The sequence below is a fragment of the Ammospiza nelsoni genome, chromosome 26 (assembly GCF_027579445.1).
Source record: "Ammospiza nelsoni isolate bAmmNel1 chromosome 26, bAmmNel1.pri, whole genome shotgun sequence".
Classification (NCBI taxonomy): Eukaryota; Metazoa; Chordata; class Aves; order Passeriformes; family Passerellidae; genus Ammospiza; species Ammospiza nelsoni.
Genome location: NC_080658.1, coordinates 1,876,794 through 1,902,994, shown reverse-complemented (window position 1 = coordinate 1,902,994; position 26,201 = coordinate 1,876,794). Strand labels below are relative to the sequence as shown.

The following is a 26,201-nucleotide window of genomic DNA, read 5'->3' as shown; positions in this document are numbered from 1 at the left end:
TGGAAAAGGGTGAATGAAGCACGGATTTCAAGTGGAATATATGTATGTACCATGCTTGTCTCTCAGCATGATGCCCTTTAAATCCTTGCTGGAAGTGAGGTCATGCTGCTTTTCTTGTGTTTTTTGGTGTCTGTGTTCATCTCCTCGCCTTGGCTCAGTTCCTGGGAGGTGTTGCTGAGCTGGGGAGTTGCTTCCATCTTGTATTAAGGAGGGATTTATTCATGGGTCTTGTGATCTCTAAAGGCTAACAAGTTAAATGACTGTATCACACAGCTGGGCAGTAGGGATTATGAATATTGCTTTAATATAAGAGCCCAAAAGCTGAGAGCAGAGATTTTTCCTCCTTTGCTTTCCTTGTGTGTGTTTATAAAGCATAAAAGCTCTCTGGTAGCTGAGGAAATACGCCTTTTTTTAGATTTGTGTTAAGACTATCCTGAAGTGTTTCTGCCGTATCATTTGCATTATTTGGCTTTCAGAGCAATGAACTTTGGAAAACATGCTGTCCATACTTAATTTAGATGTTAGATAATCCAATCTAGCTACAAGATTCTGAACATTTAACTATTTTTCATGTTTCTGACTCATTCTTGCTAAAGAAAAAAGTCATTTTGATACGGGTGGTGATGCAGCCAGGCGATTGCTGTATTTGCTGTAAGGCATCTTGATGTCAGAAATGTTTTTCTGCAGAACTTGCCTGAGGAGATTTCGGACCATTGTTTCTTGATAGACATTGTTTCAGAGTATAATAAAGGTGAATCAGGCATTTTGGCTATGTCAGCTACAGCAAAGGAGACAATGGGCTGCTGTTTGAGGCTGAGACCAATGAATGGGGAATGTAACCAAAGGGGTTACTTCAGACAGTGTGTTTAAACTACGAGTTATAAATGAAGCCATTGTGTGAGTACATTTGAAATTACAGCACATAGCAGGCTTCAGAAGAATTCAGTGTTGTATACACGAACTCCACTTCACACTGTCCTCCTCAGCTAACAGCACAATCAGGAGTTTATGGTTTCATCCCACAACCAGCAGCAAAAAATGGAGATATGCAGAGTTACAGTTCTGGCAAAAACAACTGTAGTTCCTCAGTGTGATGCAAGTAAGAACTGAAAGCCCAGTGAGATTTTTTTTTTTTTAACAGGAAAAATCAGCTAACCATAGAGCAAGCTGTTTGGGGTCCAAAAAGGGAATCAAAGAACCAAGTCCACAAAGCCTTGAGGAGATAAACAGTAGCGGGCAGAAAACATTCATAGTGAGAGAGCCAGAGTAAGCTGAGCGCTTCCCAAATCCAAGACTGAGTTACTTTCAATGTGACTCCTGAAAACTACATTAGTATGGCTTAGGAAGTTGGCTTTGAATACCAAGTACCCTCTTAACTTAGCCCAGTTAAACAAAACATTATATTGGCCTCAGGATCCTTGCCTGTGGCTCAGAAGTGCCCTCAGTCACTTCAGCTGGCTGGTACAGGAGTGTAAATTTTTCAGTTTCTTCCGGCTGATTTATGTCCTGAGATAGCTCAGGGATGCCACTTGCTCGGTTTCTCGGCTGTTTAGGCTTGTAAGTTTTCTGGTGCTGTTTAGGCTGTCTAGGTGGCCTGGAAAGGCCCAGGGATGGCCTTGAAGAGCCGACGCTTCAAAGGACGAGGAGAGACTTCTGATCTTGTCTCGGTCTTGGTGTTTATTAATTGTTTATCTAAAAGATTTTCTTTCAGCCCGACAGAGGTCTGCACAGCCAGCCAGCCATGAGCACACTGCGAGCCCCTGGGGCGGTCACCTATCTTTATACCCGAAGTTACGTGTACAATATTTATCATTTCTCCCCAATACCTTCTACCCTTATTAACCGGTGCACTTTTAGTAATGACCAATCCCAAAGTGCCACCACCACCACAGAAGATGGAGGCCAAGAAGAAGAAGAAGAAGGACAGGACACGCCCCAATTCCTCCATCTTACTTCTTTAGACCCCCCTGTACCGAAATCCTAAACCCTGTGTTTCACACTCTAATTAACTTATCCCTTCACCATTCACCCAGTGAATTCCTCCCAGTCCTCATACAGGCGTCGTCTCCTGTGTAGGATCAAAATCCTGCCACCAGACACTTCTGGCAACATTCCAGGACTCCCGAGCCCCCCAAGGGTGGTCTCGGCCTCTCTGCACCTCCATCCTGAGGTGCTGAGATCCCACACAGGAGCATTGGAAAAACCAGAGGTGCAATTTGCTTTGCCCTACCCCTGCTGCCTGCTTTGCTGCACGGTCCTTTCCCTGGTTTCACAGTAAAACCAGGGGATGCTGCAGTTCCAGTGCTGTTCTGAGTCCCTCCAGCGCCAGAATGCTCAGGGACGCTGTTCCCTTTCACTCTGGGAAAGGAAATGCTCAGTGCATGACTCGTGGATGTAGTCAGGAGTATCAGAAAGCGTGTGTCAAAGCCAGTGATAACACAGCAGAGTTGGTTTGGGGTTTTAGACAAAGCCTCTAAACTGCTCCCCCAGTTTTAGTAAAACTTTGGCAGTTATGGGTGAGATTATTCCATAAAGTTGTATAACCACAAAAACAAACTGATTTTTAAAATCCTGTCTATAATCTGTCCTATGGAGAAAATCTAATGGCTCCTGGAGATGGAAAGAGAGGGAATGTATTTTCCCCTACATTTGGAATGCAAATGTAGGCATGTATAATCATCAATAACTTATGTCATCATTCACTGAGGCAAAACCCAAATCCTATCCATTTCTTGGCACTGAAGAGTGTACACAACCAAGGAAAACAAGAAGAAACAACAAAAATAACTGGCTTGCTTTCCTTCTGGAGCCTACAGTATTGGAATACTTGAAATGAAAACCAGTCAAGGAATAATCAACACTCACACTTGGTTCTCTCTCTAAAGCCATTGAGCAGATTTGCTGGTGAGAGTAGCATGACCCAAGACTTACACTTACTTATTGCTCTTTTCTGCTGTGGCACCACCACTAACTCCTACATTGCTCCAACAGTCTCTGTCTGTTGGAGTTATTAAACATAAGAGTTATTAAACATAAGATGGTAATTAGAGTGTGAAAATATGAGAGGTGAGGGCTGGGGACCACCAGGTACCATGAAACAGCAACAGCTCCTGCCCCCAGATTGCTGGGGAAAAGGTGGTAAATAGGTAGGTTTGTAAATTTTGATAAACATGATTAAGATGCTGAAAAATGCAATCCTTCATGAATAGGTTGGAACTATTTGTGAGCAGAAAATAAAATGGGAGCTCCTTATAATTGCAATGTAAAAGCAGGAGTCTGGGTTGTGAAGAGCAGAATGTGGATGTCGTCTGCATTTAACACACAGGGTGGGTTTTTTTTTTAAGGCATACGTGATAAGCAAAAAAATCTTAATTCAAATCATGGTCAGTTTTCTGATATTTTGTTTTTTTCATTATTCCATTGAGGTCTGGATGCTTTCCCGTTGTTATTTAGAGTGATGATCATGAAGAAACTGTTGCCAGCTTAAAATATGGTAGAGTGGATGCTTGTTTAATACTTTTGAAAATCAGCCAAGAGGTATCTAATTCTGGACTGGAGTGTTATGTTGTATGGTGTTATTTGTGGAATTCTTGATTTATCAATGGTCTACTTTCCTGTGTAATGAACTGTGTAAGTGCAGTCATTATGTATGGCAACATATGATTTAAATCTTGCTTTTAATTAGAGAATATGAGGTTCAGAAGACAAACTCTTTGCCAAGATGGAAACATGAGACTTTTTTTCCAGATTAGTCCCCAGTAAAATTAGGTCAGTCATCGTTACATGACAATAATTTAAAGAATGCTGTCATTTTCCTGATCTTTGATTTGTTACATGACAGACATCATTAAAACACACATTTTGCTTTAAAATTAATTTATGCAAGTTAGAACTGAAATCAAGATTATTTTTAGTCTGCATGTATTTTGTTTCCAACATGTATATATGTGCAAAGAATTTCAACTGTGATTTGATTTGATTTTAGAATACCATCCAGGCTTGCTCAATTTATACCAGCTGGCGCATCTGACAGCCAAAACTAGAAAAATAACTGCATTTAAAGATGGCAATCCCTATTCATGAGAGCATTTTAGAGCCTTTGCTTTCCAGCAGGACTGGTTGAGCAGCATGTTCTGATCATTGGGGTAGTTTTGGTTTTCAAAGACAGATGGCCATTGTGTTTAATGTCTGTGTATTAATGTTCTGTTGATAAAAGTATGAGTAAGTTGCTAATTTCTCTGGGAAAATATAATTAAACTGTTGAGATCAGGATACGTGTGACCTTTGCTACGTTTGCTCCAGAGGCTTCAGATTCAATTAGCTTTTCAAAATTGCTGTGAGTTTTTATTTTACCTGCTTGCTTGGATTGAGGGGGAAAAAGGTTCCTTTGTTTACTCTAGGGTGAATAGAAAACCAGTCTTAGTTCAGCTTTTTATTTGGATGTTTCTCAGTACTAATGTTCAATATTTTCAAATATAGCATGAGTGGTATTCAGCTCAAGATATCTCAAGACATTTCTCAAACTTGTTGCTGTGAATTCAGACATTCTGGTGTGATTTCAGACTATGTAGTCAAGTTTCCATGGAGGCAGCTTTTCTGGTTTTTGCCTTGAATCCTTAAGCTTTAATTTTTTTTTTTCCTTCATGGATTTTAGCCTGACAGGAAAATACTGCAGCTACAATGTGTGCTAGTTGGTGATTTGTGTGTTTAATCAAGAGGGAATGATTCTAAAAGTGATTCTCTGCCACCAAAGCTGTTTGTGTATTAGTCTCTAAATGTATTTGTTGTGATACAACATGTCAGAATACGTAACTTTCTTACAGTTCAACAGCAGAATTTACAAATATAATTAGAGGGTTAAAGGCATTTAAAGAATTAAAGCGCTTTAATGCCATTCAGGTTTTATTGACAACCCACTAATATCTGCTGCGTTCATGTAAAGATTTTTAATGTAATCCTGTGAGCAGATAAAAGCTCTGCTGTTTAAAAGCTCAGTGCAAAGCAGACTCATTGGATCTGCTCATGGAATGCAGATGGGGAGTTCCTGATGGCTTGGAGGTGCTTGTCTGCAGCTCACACAGCACAGAACATTCCTGCTCTTTGTTTTACAGGGTATCACATTCAGAGCTGTATTAAGAAGATAGATGGCAGCATGCTGAAACATTTATAAGGATTTGTTTTTAGTTATTCCACGGGTGTTTTCAGTTTTCCAAAAATTGTAACGTTGCTGCTTTTGAAAAAAATTACTCACTCACCTGAGGTGTTTGCAAGTACCCAGATATGGACTGTTTAAAAGAATTGTGGAGAAGGCCAAATATTTATTTTAAGATCTGTTTTTTCTTTTGTCTATATTTAGGATCTAAGGAATAGAGGGTTTATTTTAGAATCATAGAATCCCAGAATGGTTTGGGGTGAAATGGACCTTAAAGTTCATCAAGTTCCACACCATACCATGGGCAGGGACAGCTTTTACTAGGCCAGGTTGCTCTTGATGTCCAGCCTGGCTTTGGACATTGCCACAGAGGCAGCCACAGCTGCTCTGGGCACCCTGTGCCAGGGCCTCACCACCCTCACAGGAGACAATTTCTGCCCAATATTTGAATTAACCCTGCCCTCCTTCACCTTGAGGCCATTCTCCCCTTGTTCTGTCGCTCCATGCCCTTACAAAAACCCTTTCTAGGGACTTAAATCATGTGAAGTGATATCCAGTAAAAGTCTTGCTTGATCTGAGCCTGTTTGGGTTTAGGTTCCATGCTGGTCTTGTGCTCCATGTGATTGGACGCTGAAAAATTTGTAGCCGAGTCTTTCTGAGCAGACAGCTTCTGCCAAAGGCTGAATGCTTGGGCATTCAGGTGGTTTGGGGCACGGGCAGTTTGTACAGGCCAGGAGGGGAATTTGAAGGAGGAGCATCCTCTGACAAAGCAGGAGAATGGAACAGAGCCCAGGGCTTTGTGTGGGAGCTGGGGTCTCTGACATTGCTCCCATAAAAGGTTTCCCCTTAGTGCTGCAGGATGAGCTGCCTTGGAGATGTTTCCTTGCTTGGCTGAAGGAAACCTCCCTGCTCCCATGGAAGGGCTGTGCTGGTTGCTAAGTCTTTATTTCTTTTCCCAGAGAAATGAAAAATTGAAAGCAGGGAGGTAATTGGCAGCCCTGAGAAACAAAATAAGGTTTTATATTAATTTATAGAATGTTCTAGTTTTACATACAAAAGTATTAATCTAAGGCCATTGGAGAAGTTGCTGTTACAGTTCTGGGAGCACCATGAATCCCAAGTAAAGCTGTCAATGACTTCTCTTGCAGGAGAATAAAAAACCTGACTGATGCAGTTGAACACTTTACTTTGCAAATACAAGGTGGCCTCAATTTACTTTGATTCTTTTTGTTTGTTGGTTGGGTGACAAATGAAATGTGTCTCCATTGCCTTCTACTTGCTGGTTCTCAAATGAGATTTCTAAAACAATAGATTGGTGAAGGCTGTAGTGCAATATCGTCAGCACAAATAAAACACAGGCTGGGAATAAAATAGCTGCTGTCATCTTTTTCAGTAAGTGGCAAGATCTATTTCTTGTGGCTTTTCATTGATGAACCTCATGTTCTAAGGACATGATGACAGAGCAAAGGACCAAGTACTGAACCCTTGATTTAGTGCTGGATCCCTCTTGGGAATTATGTTTATTTAAGGGTTGAATTTAAAAAAAAACACGGTGGGGAGGTTGTAGGCTTTTAGCAGAACTTGGTAGGATGAAGGGAAATATACTTGTTAAATCATGTGTTATATGATGTGTGTCAAAGGACAGTATATCTGCTTTTTTTCTCTTCCCATTTGAAAAGTGGTGAGAAGGAAGAGGCAGGTGACCAAAATTAGCATTGATTAACAGCGATTTAAAAGCAGGAGCATTCACTTTTTAAATGTAAGGATGAAGAGTGGGGTCTGCCTGATCCTTACACAGTAATTCTCTGGAAAAGTTCTGGGTTTATTCCTGGGATGGGATTATTGTAGCTCTGTGTGTGCAACTGGACAAGGTGGGGCACAGAGGGTGCTGAGAAGATGCCACTAAATTCTGCTGCATTTCTTTGTCTTTCAGGACTTGCAGTGAATGGAGGAGGACACTTCTAGCTAAAGATTTAACTTGTCCAAAGATATCAAGGTAGGAATTTTTTTTCTTCCTACAATCCCATGTGTTCTTTGCAGGCATAATTTAATTGTTTAGAGTTGCAGTTGTCTTTTGTTGTTTCTTCGTTGATGTGTGATCACCTGAAAGTGGAACAAGGGCACTGTCTTTCTATAACAGTTTTACCAAGAAGTTTTACTAAGAATTTTACCAATTCTTAACCTGATTGTATTAGAGAAAAAGATGTGAGAGCTTGCACATATTAGGTTTGCTTAGATTGAGAAGTTGTTCCCTGTGAGGGAAGTGAGGTGTCCAGAGAAGCTGTGGCTGCCCCTGCATCCCTGGGTGAGACTGGGTGAACTTTAAAGTCCATTCCAGCTTTGGCCATTTTATGATTCCAGCTTGTAGGAAGTGCCCTAAAATTTGTTTCAAGGCAGTTTAGCAAGACTCAGCTGGTGCACAACTGTGCCATTTTATTTCAAGCTTAGATACCTATTCCCTTGCTTGTAGATGGAGGCAGTTACTATTAATATTTAAAACCAAAGCAATAATTTTTACTGTTATGAGCAACACAGAAGACACTAAAAGCGCCACAGGTGAATTGATGAAAGTGAGGTGATGGCTTTTCTAGCTTTTGGTTGTCATTTTTCTCCAAGGCTGGAGAATTATAACGTTGTATATGGAGAATGGAAGTGTCCTTTGGGAATTCAGTCTGTATCATTAATCTAGAATTAGAAACCAGGTTATGCAAAATGACAAAGCCTGGTTCAAAATTAAATTTCCTGAATTTCAAGGTCATCCCATTTTCATGTTGAGGTGAGAACTGACTTTTGGCTTTCTCCTAGTGAGTGATTGCATTCTTCTCTGCAATGTTTTAAATAGGTGTTAAATGTCAACACTTAAGTATTGCTGCAGAAATCTTTTTCCCAGAAAAGCAAATTCAAATGTTGACCAAGACCTTATGGTTACAGAGTCTATTAGTTGGTATTCTGTGGCTGGCAGGGTTATCTCATGAGTTTTGTTATTGTTTGAGAGTAGTGAGTTTCTCTGGCTTCAGAGTGAGTCATAAGCTGTCTGTCAGTGCGGCTTTCTCTGAGAGCAGCCGTGCTTTTGTTCTCCTCTGTCCTTACTTGAAGTATGACTGTGTTCCAGACAGAAAGACAAACAAGCTCATGCTAGCAGAGAAGGGGAAGCTCGAGCCTGCAGGTGAGTGCTGAGGGATTGAGCGCTGCACCTTCCTCCAGGTTCAGCTCCAGCCTCTGCAAGTGCTGTGTTCCAAAATGAGCTGTTCCTCTGCTAAATTGTGTGGGTTTCCATAATAACACAGCGCTTGTCTCCTTCCTCCCAGGCTGTAACTGTATAAAAATTACCTCTGAACATAAGTGCCACAGACTTTGAGTGAACACAATCCCCACAGACTCATCAAGAACTTTGTGTGGCCACGTTCACCTTGGGGCTGTTGTTCACAAACATTGGAATATTACTTTGTTACGCTCTCAGAATTGCTTTTTAACTGGAGCATTAGCAGCTGCTTCTTTTGATAAAATAAAAGCAGGGATTGAGGCCAACCTCCTGCCTCCTTGGAAACATTATGGTGACTTCCTGCACACGTTTTTCCAGTGGGAATGCTGTTAGGTGTTTTAGGGGTGTATTTTTATGTGTTTCTGTCAAAGATAGTTGGAGAAGCAAAGACAGTGGGGTCATATCAGGAGGACAGGAGACAGCACAAGTGCAGGGGCTCTAGGATTATTATCTGTGCAGGATCTGTAGGAAAGATCCTGTCCAGAGATCTCCAGATATTTTGTTTAAGAGTGGATCGGCAGATTGGCTTTCATGTCAGGCCCCCCAAGACAGTTATTGGTGTTCAGGCTTTTGTGGAGAAACATAACATAAAACAATTAATTTCGTTGTTCTAAACCTATTAGAGAACTCTGTTTAATAAACTCTTAATTGCTTGAAGACCTCTAATTGGTAGGGTTTAGTGCATTTAATATCTTTGCTGTTTTTGTATTTCCAAATAATCCTAGAAGTTCTTGGCAAGCTTGCTAGGTCACAACAGTGCTGCTTTCATTCCTAAAGTTCCTGGAAATATTTAATCTCTAAACTTAATCTCTAAATTCTGCTCCTGTGTGTTTAAATGTGCATGGACCAAGCTTATAAATATATATTTCCTTAGACTTCAGTGTTGTTGTAGTCAGTTATTCCCACTTGTGTGGTGAGGCAGAGTTTAATGGATTTGATGGTCAATGGAGTTCATGAAGCTCCTGCCACTTGTCAAGAAATTGGTTTTATAGGAAAAAACACAGAATTCTAATCTTAAGATATACATTTAATAGCTCCTAATGCTGACATGCACAAAATTTGCCAGCAATGTTTGTACGACTCACTGGACATCAAACACTCCTTTGAACAAGAGCTTAGCTTTGCTAATCAGCTTTATATAAAATAAAATTTTATTTTTAGTGGGGTGATCAGAGAGGAGGAGAATACAGGGATCTGGTTGTTCTACTGGTGGTATATAGGCATAAAAATTCGCTTTGATTTGTAATTCTTCGTCTGACAGACAATATCTCTATAAAAAGAAGCAAAAGTTACTTCTGTGGGCTGTAATAATGTGTAGCCACCAAAAACATGAGGTGGTTTCTGCAGCCTGTCTACAAACTCTGTTTTAAGATTAAGAAAACACTGAAATAGGCCTTGGTCATCCCAAAGGATTTAATGAGATGTCGCTGACTTGTTCAAGCTTAGCATTTTGTGTAAGTTTGCAGCTTGCAGAGCTCAGTCTGCCTCTACCCCCTCCACTTTGTCGTTTTTTCCTCATCATATTTGTACTACTGCCTTCTCATGCTCCAGAAAGTTATTATTGTTTGTGAATTTCACTGAAATTTAGATTTGTTAGAAGATCAAGCAACATGTGCCAGGGTGTCTGGACATAAACCAGGAGATTCTTGAGCTGTTTTTTCTAAAAATGCTGCATGGAGATTATATCATTTTTATTCATCTGCTGATACTGTTTGGAGACTTGTGCTTGTCTTAATTTGGTTTGGTGAACTTACAAATGACAAGATAAAGGACAAATCAAGTGCAGTAGCTCTTGGTGGCCCAAATTGTTGCCAGAGCATCCTGTGTTAGTGGAGGTGTGAGGGATCCCCATCACATTCCTTCTGCTTCTGCTGATCCTGGAGAAAGGCATTAACCTGGGCTGTGAGCTGCATTAAGGAATTCACAGGTTAGGATGAAAACTTCTCTGATCCAGCTCTTCCTAATACTGTAATTCTGTTTGCTATTAATGCTTCTAATTCCATGAACTAACGCAACCAACAGGATTTTTAATTTAGAGTGCTTCTTCCTAAATATTACTTCTGGCTTAGTGGTGTTGGCTGAACAGAGGAGGAGCTGTGACCGTGTTTGCTCAAAGCCACAAAGGGACACAGCTGTGCATGAAAATGAAAACCAGCAGCTGATTTATTTTGGTCACCTGCTCCTCTGTGTTGTGAACACCTTAACTAATCAGGATGTAAGTCTAATGAGTGCTTACACGTGGAATACATCAGTATTGTGTGTAAGTGACAATGAGGAACCGTATCAGGGTCACAGAATCACCGAGTGCTTTGGGTTGAAGGTCCCTTAAAGGGATAAAGACCACCTGGTTCCAGCCCCTGGCATGGGCAGAGTCATCTTCCTGTGGTCCAGCAGTGCCCTGAGAATATGGAATTAGTCCTTGGGATGTCCCTTGGCTGGTAACCCAGGGTCTTTATTCAGGACATCACTTCTTTCTCCACTCTGGGGTTTTTAGGAGCAAATTCATGGAGGCTCTGTCTGTGCAGGGCCTTAACTCAGCCCTAGTAGCAGCACTGCACCTCCTGGCCCTGGTAAATAAATATAATTATTAGCAAACGATATGTGCTTCTTTGACAGAATTTGGTTGAATTCCGTTGTAGCTCAGCATTGGTGGTGTAGCTCTGCTCAGTTCTTTCTGCAGTGCAAACCAGTATGGGGAAAGTCCCTAAACAATTGTCTGTGTACCCAAATAGAATTTTTTTTGACATGTAACAGTGGGATGCTCTGAAGGGGCTCCTAATGGGAATGAGCCTGAGCACCAGCTCCTTGTGTTTTGGTGGCAGAAGGGTGCCAGGGGATGCTCAAGTGATTCATAAATTCAAAGGAAATACTGATTCCATTTTTAATACTCATCCATGAAGGGACACAGACTCCCAAATCACTTTGTGGGATTGGGAATGTGAACTTTTGTCAGGAAAGGCTGCAGTTGGTGCCATCCCTGTTTGCTGACTGGGGTTTGGGGTGTATGTACTCTGAGCTGCTGCCCTGGAATGCTGGTGTCTCTCAGTAACACCATATTAAAAGGACTTTCACTGGCTTTAAACATACATTAAAAGCTCTTTGAACTGAGCATTATTGTATTATTAGACTTGAAAGTATCAGACAAATGGGAAGAAATGCAAGATGGCATTTACTGAGCATCCTCCAAGAGGAACCAAATATTGTTACAGGAAAAAAAAATACACTATTTTTGCAATATGAACGTGTTATCTTGTAACTATGGAATATCATGTGTACAATAGAAAGAAAATTGTAGTTTATTGTATGTACTGATCAAAAACTCTTCACAATTCTTTTGGTCTGGTTTGAACTGCTTTTGTTGTAGGTGTTTTCATGCTTTACATGCTTTAATAAGTGGCTGTTCCCCAGCCCAGGCTGTCAGTGTGCCTGGTGATCCCAGACACTCTTTTATCTTCAGCAATACTCAAACAACCTTTTTTTTTTTTTTTCCTCTCGAGACATACACAGCAAGGAAAATACAGGGATAAATTTTGTTTGATATTTTTGCATCAGTTACTCTGGGTTTGAGTGACTTGTCTCCTCATGACAATTTATCCAACTCACAAGAGAATGTGACAGACAACCAGCCCAGGAGCTGCAGAGCATCTGGAGTTGTGCTTGGTGTCAGCAGGATTGATTTTCTGGGCAGCAGGAAGGGCAGCAGCTCCTTCTCATGGGTTTGGCTTTAATATTGGTGGGAAATGGAGGCAATTTGCTAAATGCTGTGTCTCTCCCACTTCTGTGTGATGATAAATTATTTGGCAAAATTTGGTTATGGCTATTCCAGCAGCACTGGAATTGTGTTGTCCTGGAAATAAAGCCTAGGTAACTGTAAGCAAACTGAATGGTAGGCTTTATGTGGATGATGTTGTTGTTAGGAATTTTATTGGCAAAAGAGTTTTTTGTCATTTTACCTTGGTTTTAGCTCTTCTTTAACAGTGACACACTGCATTCTGTAAAAATGTAGTTGTGCGGTTTAATGTTTTAATTTTAATTTTTCAATTTTAACTTGGTTTTAGCTCTTGCTTAACAGTGACACTTCATTCTGTAAAAATCTAGTTGTGCGGTTTAATTTTTCAATTTTAACTTTTTAATTTTAATTTTTTATCATTTCATCTTGGTTTTAGCTCTTCTTTAATAGTGACACACTGCATTTTGTAAAAATCTAGTTGTGTGGTTTAATTTTTTAATTTTAATTTTTCCATTTTAACTTGGTTTTAGCTCTTGTTTAACAGTGACACACTGCATTCTGTAAAAATGTAGTTGTGCGGTTTAATTTTTTAATTTTAATTTTTCAATTTTAACTTGGTTTTAGCTCTTGTTTAACAGTGACACTGCAATGTGTAAAAATGTAGTTGTGTGTTTTAATTTTTCAATTTTAATTTTTTAATTTTAATTTTTTATCATTTCATCTTGGTTTTAGCTCTTCTTTAATAGTGACACACTGCATTCTGTAAAAATGTAGTTGTGCGGTTTAATTTTTTAATTTTAATTTTTCCATTTTAACTTGGTTTTAGCTCTTGTTTAACAGTGACACACTGCATTCTGTAAAAATGTAGTTGTGCGGTTTAATTTTTCAATTTTAATTTTTTAATTTTAATTTTTTATCATTTCATCTTGGTTTTAGCTCTTCTTTAATAGTGACACACTGCATTCTGTAAAAATGTAGTTGTGCGGTTTAATTTTTTAATTTTAATTTTTCCATTTCATCTTGGTTTTAGCTCTTCTTTAATAGTGACATACTGCATTCTGTAAAAATGTAGTTGTGTGGTTTCATTTTTCAATTTTAATTTTTTAATTTTAATTTTTCCATTTTAACTTGGTTTTAGCTCTTGTTTAACAGTGACACTTCATTCTGTAAAAATCTAGTTGTGTGGTTTCATTTTTCAATTTTAATTTTTCAATTTTAATTTTTCCATCATTTCACCTTGGTTTTAGCTCTTCTTTAATAGTGACACACTGCATTCTGTAAAAATCTAGTTGTGCGGTTTAATTTTTTAGTTTTAATTTTTCCATTTTAACTTGGTTTTAGCTCTTGTTTAACAGTGACACTTCATTCTGTAAAAATCTAGTTGTGCGGTTTAATTTTTTAATTTTAATTTTTCCATTTTAACTTGGTTTTAGCTCTTGCTTAACAGTGACACTTCATTCTGTAAAAATCTAGTTGTGCGGTTTAATTTTTTAATTTTAATTTTTCCATTTTAACTTGGTTTTAGCTCTTGCTTAACAGTGACACTTCATTCTGTAAAAATCTAGTTGTGCGGTTTAATTTTTTAATTTTAATTTTTCCATTTTAACTTGGTTTTAGCTCTTGTTTAACAGTGACACTGCAATGTGTAAAAATGTAGTTGTGCGGTTTAATTTTTCAATTTCAACTTTTCAATTTTAATTTTTCCATCGTTTCACCTTGGTTTTAGCTCCTCTTCCCTTCCCCATAACGCCTTCCAGCGGTCCGAGTGGGAGCGCTGACTTTGCGTGTCTGTTGTTGTGCTTCCCGCAGGGTTTGCGCCGAGCCGAGCGGAGCGGGATCGCCATGTTTCGAAACAGTCTCAAGATGCTTCTCACAGGAGGGAAGTCAAACCGCAAAAACAGGTCCAGCGGTAAGTAACCGTCACCTCCTCAGAATCCACCCCTTTCATGTTTGTTTTGGTCTTAGCAGGACTTTCCTCCTTCTTAATGAACAGATGTGCTCAGCTGATGATCTTCTAGACATCATTATACTTCATTTTAATATTGCGCTGTACTTTTAATTTCAAGCTATATTTGTTTTTGAATGGATGTAGAACCATCATCTGGTTTTATTGGGGTGATAAGATGCAGGGAAAACCAAGTAAGAGTTCTGCGTAATCTTGTAGTAAACAAGCACCAAGGTTCACGTTTCATTTATGTACTTTCCATACGTGAACCTTGGTGCTTGAAATTTTTTTTCTTCTGAAATGTCTGTGATAAGCAGGTTTCACTGCCACAAGTTAATTACAGGCAAAACTTGTGAGAGCAGCAGCAATTTCTTTTAAGCTTTTATTTTTAAACAGGACGGAGAGAGAGGAGCGGGAATAGTTGAAATTAAAGGAGGAATTGCCCAAATTTAGTCATCATTTATGTCAATTTTGTTTTTCCGCCATCTCAGGAAAGGAGTTTACAGTTAGTATTGGTTCATGTGACTTGGCCTGTTTCATCCATGACAGAGATTGAGGGAGATTGTAAAGCAAAACATTACAAAATATTGATAGGCTTTAAAAACATTTTTAGTTAACTTTTGTATTTTTTTCCAAAAATGGAGTGTTGGCAGGAGAAGAGCTTTTAATTAGATCTTTCATTTTGAATTTTAAAGCCATCTGGCAGCACATGCTAAATATTTTGGGACACAGTGTTTATTTGTACTTGTGCATCTGTGTAATGTGGATATTTATGTTATGGATGTTCATATGGATGTTCCTTGAGAAACCAGAGGTGAGGATGAGGAGACACAGTGCTGGTAAAGGCAGCGGGAAAATGGGCTGTTTTCCTTTGGTTTTCAGCAAGTTGTGTGTTTCTCAGACTGCCAGAATTTGGCCATTTTTAATCCCATCTGTTAATATCTTCCTGGCCATGTTGTATTTGGGGAAGGAGAGTTGTGGGGCAGCGCTGATGCTTTGGACATCAGTGGTCCCTTTTTCCAGTGTCTGGTGGTAATTGTGGGGTGTTGGTTGGTCCTGGGCAGCTCAAGCCTGCGCTGTGGTGTGGATCTCAAAGCAGGTAAAAGTCTGTTTTGCAAAGGCACCATAAGAATTCAGGCCTGAGGTCTTGGCTGTTCATTGCTTTTGTGGAGATTTCCTTCCCATAGGAGCTCCTCAGTCTCTTGTGGCAGGAGTGGTTGGTGTGAGGGAGTTTCCTGCATGAAAAGACAGGTTTGTGGAAGACTTGTGAGCAGATGGCTCCATCCTCTTGTGATTTGTGTCACGTTTGCTCTTTGAAAGTACAAGTCCTTTGATGATACCTTTAGAGAACTGTACATAGACAAATCACCTTAGCTTGTGATTTCTCTACAAAGCCCTCTCTTTGTCAGATGTGCTGCTAACAGGCCCTGGTATTCCTTTTGGCTTATCTCCCAGAAGCAATATTAAGGATTTTGTATATGCCAAGCTCTGCAAATACGTGTTTCTTATTTTGTGAATGAAAAATGTCAGTTCTGAAGTACTGAGATTCGACAGTCTGCTTTTGGGCGAAGCTGAAGGGGAGATGGGTTTTCTCATTCATATATTGAAAAATAATATGACAGAATTGAATTGATGAGGTTCTCTCTAATGCCTAGTGACTGGAGTGTATGTTAAATTTACTGCAATTCTGCCCTTGAAATAAGTTGCTTTATTGAGAAGTTCTGCTTGGCATTCTTCAGGGCAAGAGAGGGAATGGGAAAATGAGATGATCAGGTTTGTTTATATTGTTTGTGACTAAGTGGCAAACATCCTTGCACTGCATAATAATTTTTCAGATAGTTGGTAATCTTCTAAACTCTTACATGACATTAGATGAATTCATTGCTGCCTAGATCTTTTTTTAGATAAATATATTTAAGTCAGTATTTTTTTGCAACACAGTAAGGAAAACAATCAGTAAATCTTCACTGTACATTTTCTGTGTTGCATGCAGTACTGTAAGCCTGAAACTTGCTGTATTTATTTGCTTTGCAGTTCTGGCAAATTACAAATTTGGTACTTTTGGTAGTCAGTGCTGTCCTTCAGGTCCCTCCACGGTGTTGTCTCCATTGGTGGGTTTTGTCTTGGCAGTTTTATGGGGACATAGGTGGGACACTGCAGGTTTTGGATTTTTTCTCATTCAAGAGCTCTAAAAAGATTATGTGTTTATTGAAATGTTAAAATTTTGTTTAACAAGATTTAGAATGCTAATTAGAAGCTGGAAATTAAGCTTTCCTGGTGGTTTTGGTGCTCTGATTTGCCCCATCAGAGCTACACCCATCTCTGAGAACTGTGAATAAAATCCTAAACTCCACATTAGGAAAATCATCTTTTGGAGGTTTCAGGTGTGCCGTGTACTCAGTCTGAGTCTTGTGGGTTGGTGACAGCCCACCCGGCTGTCTCTGTGAAATTGTGCTGTGTCTTCATTCCCTGCACTCCAGTCACTTTGCATTCCAGTGTGGGAAGAAACCTTTGAAGCAGGGTTAAGGGAATTGTGTTCTTTTCTTGGGGAATCCAAAGGAGCACGCTGGCCTTTGAAATCCCTGTGCTTTGCTGTGTCTTTCATTTGCAGTAGCACTTGACAAACAGGAGCAGTGGAGTCAAGCTAATGATTCCTAGACGTGATGTGGTTTTGATAATTCTTGGTGATTAAAAGAACACTGGTAATGACAGCAGTAGCCTTCTTAATTTTCCTCCTTTAGAAACTGCTAAGCAACTTCTCTGAGAACTGTGATTAACATTTATTTTACCTCAGCGAGGGTGGGTTTTCCCCTTTGCTGCTTGATGGGTGTTATGATTCAGTAACACACGAAATATTTATAAAAGAAGAATACAATTACATGCATCTGAGTAGACGGTTACATTCAGTAGTGCTAATTAAAATCAATTAATTTCTACTGCAGCATCAGCCTGTGTAATCTCCTGTGATTAATTCTGGCTGTCCTTTCAGTGCTGGAGTTTCACAGTGGACACACAGTGCTCAATGCACATGTGTGCACATATTTAATGTCTTGTCTTAAGAAAAATTCTCCCATGACTCAGGAGTGCTCTGGATGGTTTACAGTAATGCCTTGAGGACACAATATACCTGCAACAATATTTTGATTAGGTTTTTTTTTTTTTTTTTCTGATATAAATGGATATTCCACAAAGCTGCCAGATAGCATCTGTGGTGCTGAAATCTGATCTCAGTATAGTTGCAGATTACCTTTGTTTTCCCAGTGTAAATTAATTTAGAGATACTCAGCCATACAAGCTTTCTCATTTGTTTTATATCCAGAGCTATATTATGTAAGATGTGTTTGTTTTAAAGTATAAAAGGACTGTGTTTTTCTCCTGTGTTATTCCTTCTGGATGAAGATCCAGCAGGATTGTTGTGGCCAGAGCCCTATGATCAGGGCTAGCAGGTGTATTAATCTGCAGAAAGGCAAACCTGCTGCTTGTAAGAGATGCTTGTGGCTTCTTCCCCCCAAATTCAGTTCTTCTGAGGCAGTTCTGTTTTCTGAATCCAGAGACCGTGAGGTTCTCCATTGTTTTCATTTGGTTTGTTAAGGACCTGTCTCATTTATCTGCAGTTTTCTTGCTTGTATTAATCACTCCTTGGTCTGGGTGTGTATTGAAGCAGTGCACATCAAATCAATCCCCCTGTATTCATTCCAGTATCCTGTTAGGGAAATAAATCCATGTAAGGCATTTGTGATTTCACCTGTTACAGTTATCCATGTTCTTTTCCAAGCTGATGGACTATTTCCCTCTTACATTATCACATTAAATTAATGCTGCTGTAAGAGTTTGGATTCCCTTTAGAACCTGCTGAAATTCAGCTGCAAAACTGCACATTTTGTTTGGGTTTTTTATTTCCCTTCACTTTGTGAGGAGTAAGCCCAAGAATTTGTGCTGTTTATTTCTGACAGAGGCCAAGATAAATGTAACATTAAACAAAAGAAAAAACCAGGGGGAAAACAAACCAAAAAAACCAACAAAAGAACAAGAACAATGAAACAAAGCAAAGAAACGTCAAGAAAATAACAATAACAACAAAACTAAACTAAAAAACAAACAACCCCACCCACACACAGAAAAAACAAGAAATAAGGCAAGGCAAGTACTCTAAAATCTGAGGCATGTAATCCTTAGCCCAAAGGGTCTGCTTTTCTCTTCTGAGTTAGTTAGGAATTACATCTTGCTTGTTCTTGACTATAAAATGCACAATTTTTATCTGGAGCTTCCCAGCCAGGAGCCTGCCCGTCATTCAGAATATTTTTGGCGCAGGGTTTTAAAAAACCTCTTCTTCTTTCCTGGTCTGCAGAAGACCCAATTACTTCTCATTTCCAATGTATTTATAGGGCTTTTTGGAACCTGCCACTTTATATTTTAATTCTGGGACTGAAAGGGCTCCTGTCAAATGCTCTTCTCCTTGGATTCCTGCCTTTTGAAGATAAAAGGCATTTCTGTGAAGGTCTCATTTCTGCCTGGCCAGATCTCTGTGCACTTTCTCATCTGTCTGATCTCTTGTGGAAGTCTGAGGATAACTTTTACCCCAGAAGAGTTTGAGGGTCACAATTGCTTTTTCAATTTCATTTCTGAAAGAAATTGCTGAGTGATGAGATCCAGTTGGTGGGTCCTATAAATGTTGGGTGACTTAATTTAATAAAGTGTTAAAAGTGAGGTGTTAAAAGACCCATCATGAATTATGGTCCTGAATACTGACTGTATCCACATGTTCAAGGTGTTCCACCCCAATAATAATAATTCAGATCCTGTTCTTCCACAAAGACGGCTGGTTTTTCATAAATCCATTTCTAAACAAGACTTGAGTATGTTGACAAATCCTCTGACCACAGTAAAGTTTGTCCTTGAGTTTGTTTAAGCATGAACTGACCTTTCCTGAAAGTTTGTTTTGCATTTATGTGATTCAGAATTTTCCTTCTGAAGAAGGCAGTGTATCAGGAAGATGTTTATGTACACAGGCATGCTGTTTCTAGTATTCTGATTTATTTGATCAAAATATGTCTTGTTCATGTACCAAACTCTTTTCCCAGACAAATACAAAATGTTTGGACAAAGAAACTTCTGCTTCTCTCCTGCACTACTATCCTAGAGGGAATTTTAGCAGCCTGTATTAGAATAATATCTATTTATTTAATTCTGATTCATAAATATTTTCACATGTGTGACTGTCACCAACTCTAGATCCAGAAGGTCCCCCCTGAGCCTCCTTTTCTCCAGGCTGAGCCCCTTTCCCAGCTCCATTCCCTTCCCTGGACATGGCCTTTCTTGCAGGAGGGACCCCAAAACAGGACACAGAACTCACATTTTGGGTACATGTGGGATTTTGTGGCTTTACTCCCATTTACTGACACATTTGTGGTGAAATATTGAAGCCAGTAGAGGGAGCAGGAGTTTTCCATCAAATCCCACTGAAATTCCTGTGCTGATGTGCAAAGGGGTTGAAGTTCCATCTTCCCACATCAAATGACCTTGTCTCCTCTTATTCAACATAAAAAAGATATTCTCATATACAATTCAAATACACACTACCTTCAAAGGGAAATTATACCAATTTGAGGGATTTGTTCAGCCAAACAGTTGGGAAAGCGAAATGTCCTTTCCAGAATGCCTGAAGAAACCTTAAGGATTTGTATATCTGTAATACTTTAACAATCCAATCAAATCTTTTAAGAAAATAATGTGTATTTCAGTGAATTCAACATTTTCATCTGGAAAATCAGTAAGAAATCACTGAGATGTCATAACTTGGGGGTTTCCTGCTAGGAGAGGCCTGGCCCGAGGAACAAACTTGGATTCCTTCCCTTAAAGTAGGATTTAAACAAAATCTGTAATCTGATCTATTAAAATGGGTTTTTGGATTTTATACAAGCAAACTAAAAGTAATGTTTCTTATAATTCTAGAAACTTAGTAAGTATTAAATGTTTCTAAATAAATAAATTGTTTTAGAAATATTCAACACCTGCATGTTGATTTTGCCATTTTACCTCAGTGTGCTGAATATATAAAATGTTTTCTTGTCCAAGATGTGAGAGTTTTCCATATTGCTTTTTTCCCCCCAGTTCCTAAATATAAATATTATTTATATTCAGTGTTGCTTGACCCTGGGAAGTGTTAGTGCAGATTCTTGCAGGTGTTTATTATATTGACAGATGCTGAATCTGTATTGATCCATTTTAGATTATATTGATATGACTGATGTTTTTATTTTTGAAGGATTTTTATGATCAGCACTGTACATGTGAAGCTTTTCCAAGATGCACGTTCCACTTGGATCACATAAAACATTTCTGGGCTGCAGGAAGTACCTGTGCCAGGTGTGAGGAATGACTCTGCAATTCCATCATTAATTTCTCTTTTTGGGATTGCAGCTGCCCTTTTCCCTTTTTTTCCTTAAGGAAGAGTAAATGTCTATAACTTACTAATACTTTTAATGGAAAAATCATCTTTTCTTTGGGAGAGGATTGACTTTTAAGCAGCACCTTTTCAGGAGTTTCTCCTCTTCAGCCTCTTCTATTGCTTGCACAAACTTCTCCTCTCAGCATGTCTGTGAGGACTAATTTTTTTAGTATCAGATATATTTTTAGATAACTCATGGATAATTTTTGCTGGAGCTTCCATCTATAACTGACCTATTTGAACGAATTGTGGAAATTTTTGCTGCAAGATCTTTCTGAAGTGGGAGGATTTATGTTTCCTTTTATATAATTTTCTTTTTGAGGATGAGATCAGTATAGAAGCCGACCCATATTCTCTTAGTCCCCTCAAAAATCCCCTCAAAATCGAAGCAAGCTATGGACATTTGATTAGAAGCTTTATAAGGTGTTCAGACCTCATCTGAACATACTTTTTGTCATCTAAATAGGTTTGAAAATCTTCTTTAGGTGAGTTCAGCCATCACTTCTCCTCTGAGACTGTTACTGATTTGCTGGTAGACAAAACTAATCTGTTGAACTGGATCTTTGGATCATTCTTAGAGTAGGAAATAAAGATCATGGATTATTATTATATAAAGATCATTATTCCAACATACAGATTTAAAAAGAGGCTTTTAATTTATATTTGGGGGTGTTTTTTTGTTATGATTTCAAGTGACACAATTTAATTATATAATAAATATAGTCTGCTTTTGACTTATACGTCGTTACGGTGGTTTTAAAATTAATGAATGAAATAGACTGTATAATTCCCAAATATTATTAGCCACACAGTTTTTTACTCCATATATTTTTGTCATGAAGTCATCTTCCCACATTAAAAAAAAAAAGAATAAAAAAGGGAGGGGTTGTTGGGTTTGATTTACATACTCAGTATAGGTGTCTCTGGATAAAAGAGTTACTTGATGTTAATAGAAAGAAGGATGCTGCTTTTTCTGTATGAAATAGGTGAGATGAATTGTACCCCAGATTAGAAGTACCTGCTTTTTTCCAATGACAAATAACAGCTTCTGAGATGGTGAAGGTACAGATCTGTGTCACTGAGATCTGAACTTAGGATTCATTCTGCCCCAGAATAACTCAGATGTTGGCATATATGATTTCTTCATGCTGGAGAAAAACCTCATTTGTACTTGTGTCTGAAATTCCTGGGCAGGAATGCTGGCAATGTCCCTTGTAGGAATAGGACTTAAGTTAATAAAGATAATATGACAAGGGTGTTTCCTTGCTGTGTTTTTTGTACAAGCTGCCAACACAGTAGGACCTTAATTTCAGGCTTCCAAATACTGCAGCAATAAAAATAAACACAAATGTATTTGCAGAGGCAAAGAATTTTTTGTTATTGGTCTGTGTCTCCTCTAAGAAGTCTTTTGGCCTCTGACCACTGAGTTGGTTTTATTGTTGGTTTTTTGTTGTCTTTTATTCCTGTGGATTTTCATTACTAATAAGCAACATGAGGAGTTAATGCAGGATATCCCAGAAGAAGACAATAGACCTTTACAGTTTGAAGTCCATTTATCATTGAATTGCAGAGTGATTTGGGTTGGGAAGGGACCTTAAAGCCCTTTCTGCTTCTAAAAAGAGGAAGTTTCTGCCATAAAAATGTAGCTGGAGCATGCAGGAGCAGGTGGAGGAAAAAAAGTGCCAACTTTTGGGAGGTGCTGAGGCATTTTAGCATCACATTTGCTGGGTGATGCTTCCCTGGATCTGTGTTACAGTTCCCTCGGAAAACCAAAATCTGTAACTCCTGCTCTGCCCAAATGACTTTGCTCAAAGAAGAATTTGGATGATAAGTGGATGGACTTAAGTATGTTTATGAATTGCCAAAGCCTATTAAGCCACGTTGCTATTTTATAGCAACAACAACAACAATAATAATATAATTAATAGAATATTTAATAGAATTAATAGAATATTTAATATAATTTAAAATAGAATTAATCATAGCATAATAAGAATTTGTAGTGGGGGTGCATATTGTTTTCTGAGGCTGAAAAATACTCACAAACTAAATGATCAGGACTTTTGATTCAAATAATTGCTTCCAGTACCAGACTGGGCTCCCTGTTCCCTCCTGCTCCGGCTGGGAAACACTTTGCCCCTTCCCAGGCACATCTCACCGTGGGAGAGCAGCAGGCAGATCATGTGGCACGTGTCATTTCTTAGCAGGCAGGAATCCATCGGGAATGCTGAGAACAAGATTTGCAGCTCCCTCTCCATCGCTGCGGCGGGTTCCGGGCTCGGGCTCGGCGCCGGCTCCTGCAGCAGCAGTGCCGGCAGCTCCAGCATCCTCCCGGTGGGCTCCAGCCCCTGCAGCTGTCTGATTTATTTATTTCAAGGGGTTTTTTTCCCCCCTGTGTCTTTGTTTTGGGAGCACAATGGCAGCCGGGAGCCACATCTCCAGGCGCCGTGCCGCGCGTACGGGGATGCTTCTGCAGGGATGCTGGGCTGGGCTGGAGTCGGATCCGTCCCTCGCGGCTTGACTGCCTTTGTGTGAGTGTTCCACCTTTTCCAGATACAATTTCGGTACGATATGGATTTAAACTATTGATTTATCAGCTCTTAACAGTGGGGTGTGCTCTGCTGGTTGCTGTGAGAGCAGCAGCACGTCCAATGCAGTCGGTTCCTGCCGCAGATTCCCCAGCATGCGTGCAGCAGCCTCACCCACCCTTGGATTCTTCTGCCTTAAAAATTGCTTTGTCAGATCTTGAGAGACGTTTAGTCACAGTGTGGGTTTTAAAGGCCTTTTAATTAAGTAGGAAACCAGGAATATTGGGCTGCTAGCACTTGATTTTGTACGAAACTTGTTATGTTTGCCTTTAAGGAGAATGCCTGGCAGGAGGTGCTGACAGAGCTGATGCCAGAGGTGCTGTGGGATTTACTGACATCAGATGTGCTGGTGCAGATGCTGGTGCAGATCTGGCTCCTGTTTGCAGCCCCCTCATACTAATTGTGGTGCTTTGTGCGGCGATTTGTTTAGGAATGCTGAAACCTTGAGGTTTTCTTTCCCTGTCAAAGCAGTCAGTTCAAAGAATCCAGTTGTGTGTATTGGGGAGGATTTGTTGTGTCATTGGTTTTAATGGAGAGCTGGTGGAATGGGGATGGGGGCAGAAGAGGAAGCAGGAGTGTTTCTCATACCTGGCTATAGCAGGAGAGGCTCCTCTGCTGATCCTGTGACTCATCATGATCTCTGAGATCCCTTCATCTCCTTGTAACTGAGAGAAAGAGTTAATAGCCATGACTGTTTACTCTGTTCTGGACTCAGAATCAGGCACTCGGAAGCCTTGTCGGGTTTCTGACCTGTGTCCAGCACCCCGGGTGGACAGATGCTGGACACTGAGCAGACAGCAGCTTTCAAAAATTAAAATGCTGTGGAAGAGTTAATGGATTTTCTTATCACTGAGATTTTTTAAAGATCACAAAAGTTTTTCTCCCTTTCATAGTGGGGTGCAAGAGAATATGAATTACTGAGTCAATATTTACAATATTATTCACTTCCCTCATGGCATTTGATTGTTTTCTCTTGCTTGACAACTTCTGTAAAGCTCCTTAACCAGGTTCATCTCAGTCTGTGCTGGTCTTTATTTTAAATTAACATGGATAGCTGTGTTCTCTAGCAATGATTTCACAACTGATTTACTTCTGGTGACCTATTTTAGCTGTTGCATTGAGGGATTTGTCAATAACTTTGGTGTTTCACCACCCTGGCAATCATTACAGCAACTGAGTCAATCGAACTTCAGGAGTGATACTGTCCATAGATGTTGTCTGTATAGTAGGTCATGTCTATAAACAATAGCTATTGCTGAAGCAAATAGTAACAACTACCTAAAATCATGCATAAAGGAAATATCTAGGAGTGTTGCTGCGATGACAGAGGTGGATGTAAATACAAGCACTTGGAAGTTCAAAAATGTGAGAATTAATATTCCCTTAGAAACAGTAATCTCCCCTTTTCTGCATGTCCAGTGAGATAACTTCATAATTAAGTGTGGTATTGTTCCCTGCTAACCTTGCTGGGAGCAGATTATGCCCAACATTTTTATTTGTAGTGAAGAGAAAAAGAATTAAATAGTTCAGTTATTCAGCTCTTAACTGTGGCTCTTCCTTCCCATCCTTGGTTTCCACCAAGCTCCACCTTTGCTGCATCCAGATCAAATGCAGCAGCTGTTGTATGCTGACTGAAGATTTAATATCTGCTGAGTCATCGGATTTATTTTTTCCTTTCCCACCTGCTAAATGCATTTTGGAGATTAATTTACCGTGAGCTTTCTTTCCCCTTTAATATGCTGTGTAACTTTGCAGGGAGATCCATCCCAGACTCTTGATTCCTGTTTCTCTTCTCCAACCCAATGGCTTTGGCAGCCTGTTGTCACCATTTTGTGTCCCACCATTGAGTGTTGGAGCATTTTGGGGAGTGGGACCCCAAATCTGCTGCCCCCAGCCCCTCCCTTGGCCATGGCTTGTTCTCAAGGCAGGGTTTGATACACCTGGGTAACTGTACAGCAGAGATGTCTTTCCATCTGATCAAGGAGATTGATTCATAAAATAAATCAGGGATCTCAGGGTTGGGTTGGAAGGGACCTTAAAGCTCATCCAGTCCCCTCAACAAGCCCCATGTAGCTTGGTGTCAAAGGAATGATGAAACTTTCAGGGAGGGAGTTTCTCTTTTGCTGGTGATTGTGTGTCTTTGGATTAATACAGGGCTTTACTCCTGATTTTAATACTGGGACTCTCTTGTCTTTTGAAATGTTTAGTCCTTAGAGTTACTTTGCATTTGGATTTATGTTCATAGCTCAGAAGGGTTTTTGTTTTCTCCGTGACTTAGAGGTTGTCATCCCTAATGGTTGCTGGTCATAACCAGGGGCCATTAGGGATGGTGATGATGATGATGATATTGCAGTTGCCAGTTGTATTTGCAGTGTGACATCCTTCTGGCAGCCACAGTGCAGAAGGGAACTGGACGAGTGTCATGGTCTGTGACCTCCCTGGGATTTGTTGGCTTGTTGGGGTGGGTGCAGCTCATTTAAAATCAGGATTCTGGGCTGCTGTAGCCAGGCGACCTTCACGTGCAGCTGCTGTGTCAGCAGGGAAAGACGTAAAGGTGGCAGAAATGGCCTGCCTGGCATCTGTTCAAGGTGCCAGAGCATTGCTTCAGGAAAACTGAGGGCTGGGAGCATTTCACCAAGGGAAGACGGAGCAGAAAACCTCTCCTGGCCTGGGGTGTGGCTCCTCTCTTTTTGGGGGTAGAGGTAGACTAAAATTTTTAATCCCCATTTTAGTTCTGCTCTTGTGCTGCAATTTACACCTTCCATCAATCCAGATATAGCTCAGATACAGCAGGAGTTGATAAATTATGGCACAACAGGCCTCTTCACCAAAAAACTTATGTAGAGAGATTTCTATCCAGAGATACAAATGTATGAAAATGCAGTTGCTTTTAGTGTCATCAAAACACATCAATGCTAAACTGGCTATTGAGCTTTTAACAGCTATTTAAGAATTCAGTTATTTCAAAACTGTTTTCAAGATTTTAAAAGCTTCCCCTTCCTCTACCATAAGGAAAGAGCTGCTGAAATACAGCCTGAATTTGAAATCCATGGGTTTGCTTTTCCCCAGTCTGTGG

At 39.7% G+C, this 26,201-nt stretch overlaps 1 protein-coding gene across 1 annotated transcript in view; it reads left to right on the top strand.

Moving 5' to 3' along the window:
- TANC2 (tetratricopeptide repeat, ankyrin repeat and coiled-coil containing 2) overlaps positions 1-26,201 on the top strand; it is a 145,163-nt gene that overhangs the window by 14,241 nt on the left and 104,721 nt on the right. The window contains exons 2-3 of the mRNA XM_059489387.1: positions 7,086-7,148; positions 13,954-14,053. Of these exons, the coding sequence (XP_059345370.1) occupies positions 13,987-14,053 (67 nt within the window). The 5' untranslated portion in view covers positions 7,086-7,148; positions 13,954-13,986. The remainder of the gene's footprint in view (positions 1-7,085; positions 7,149-13,953; positions 14,054-26,201) is intronic.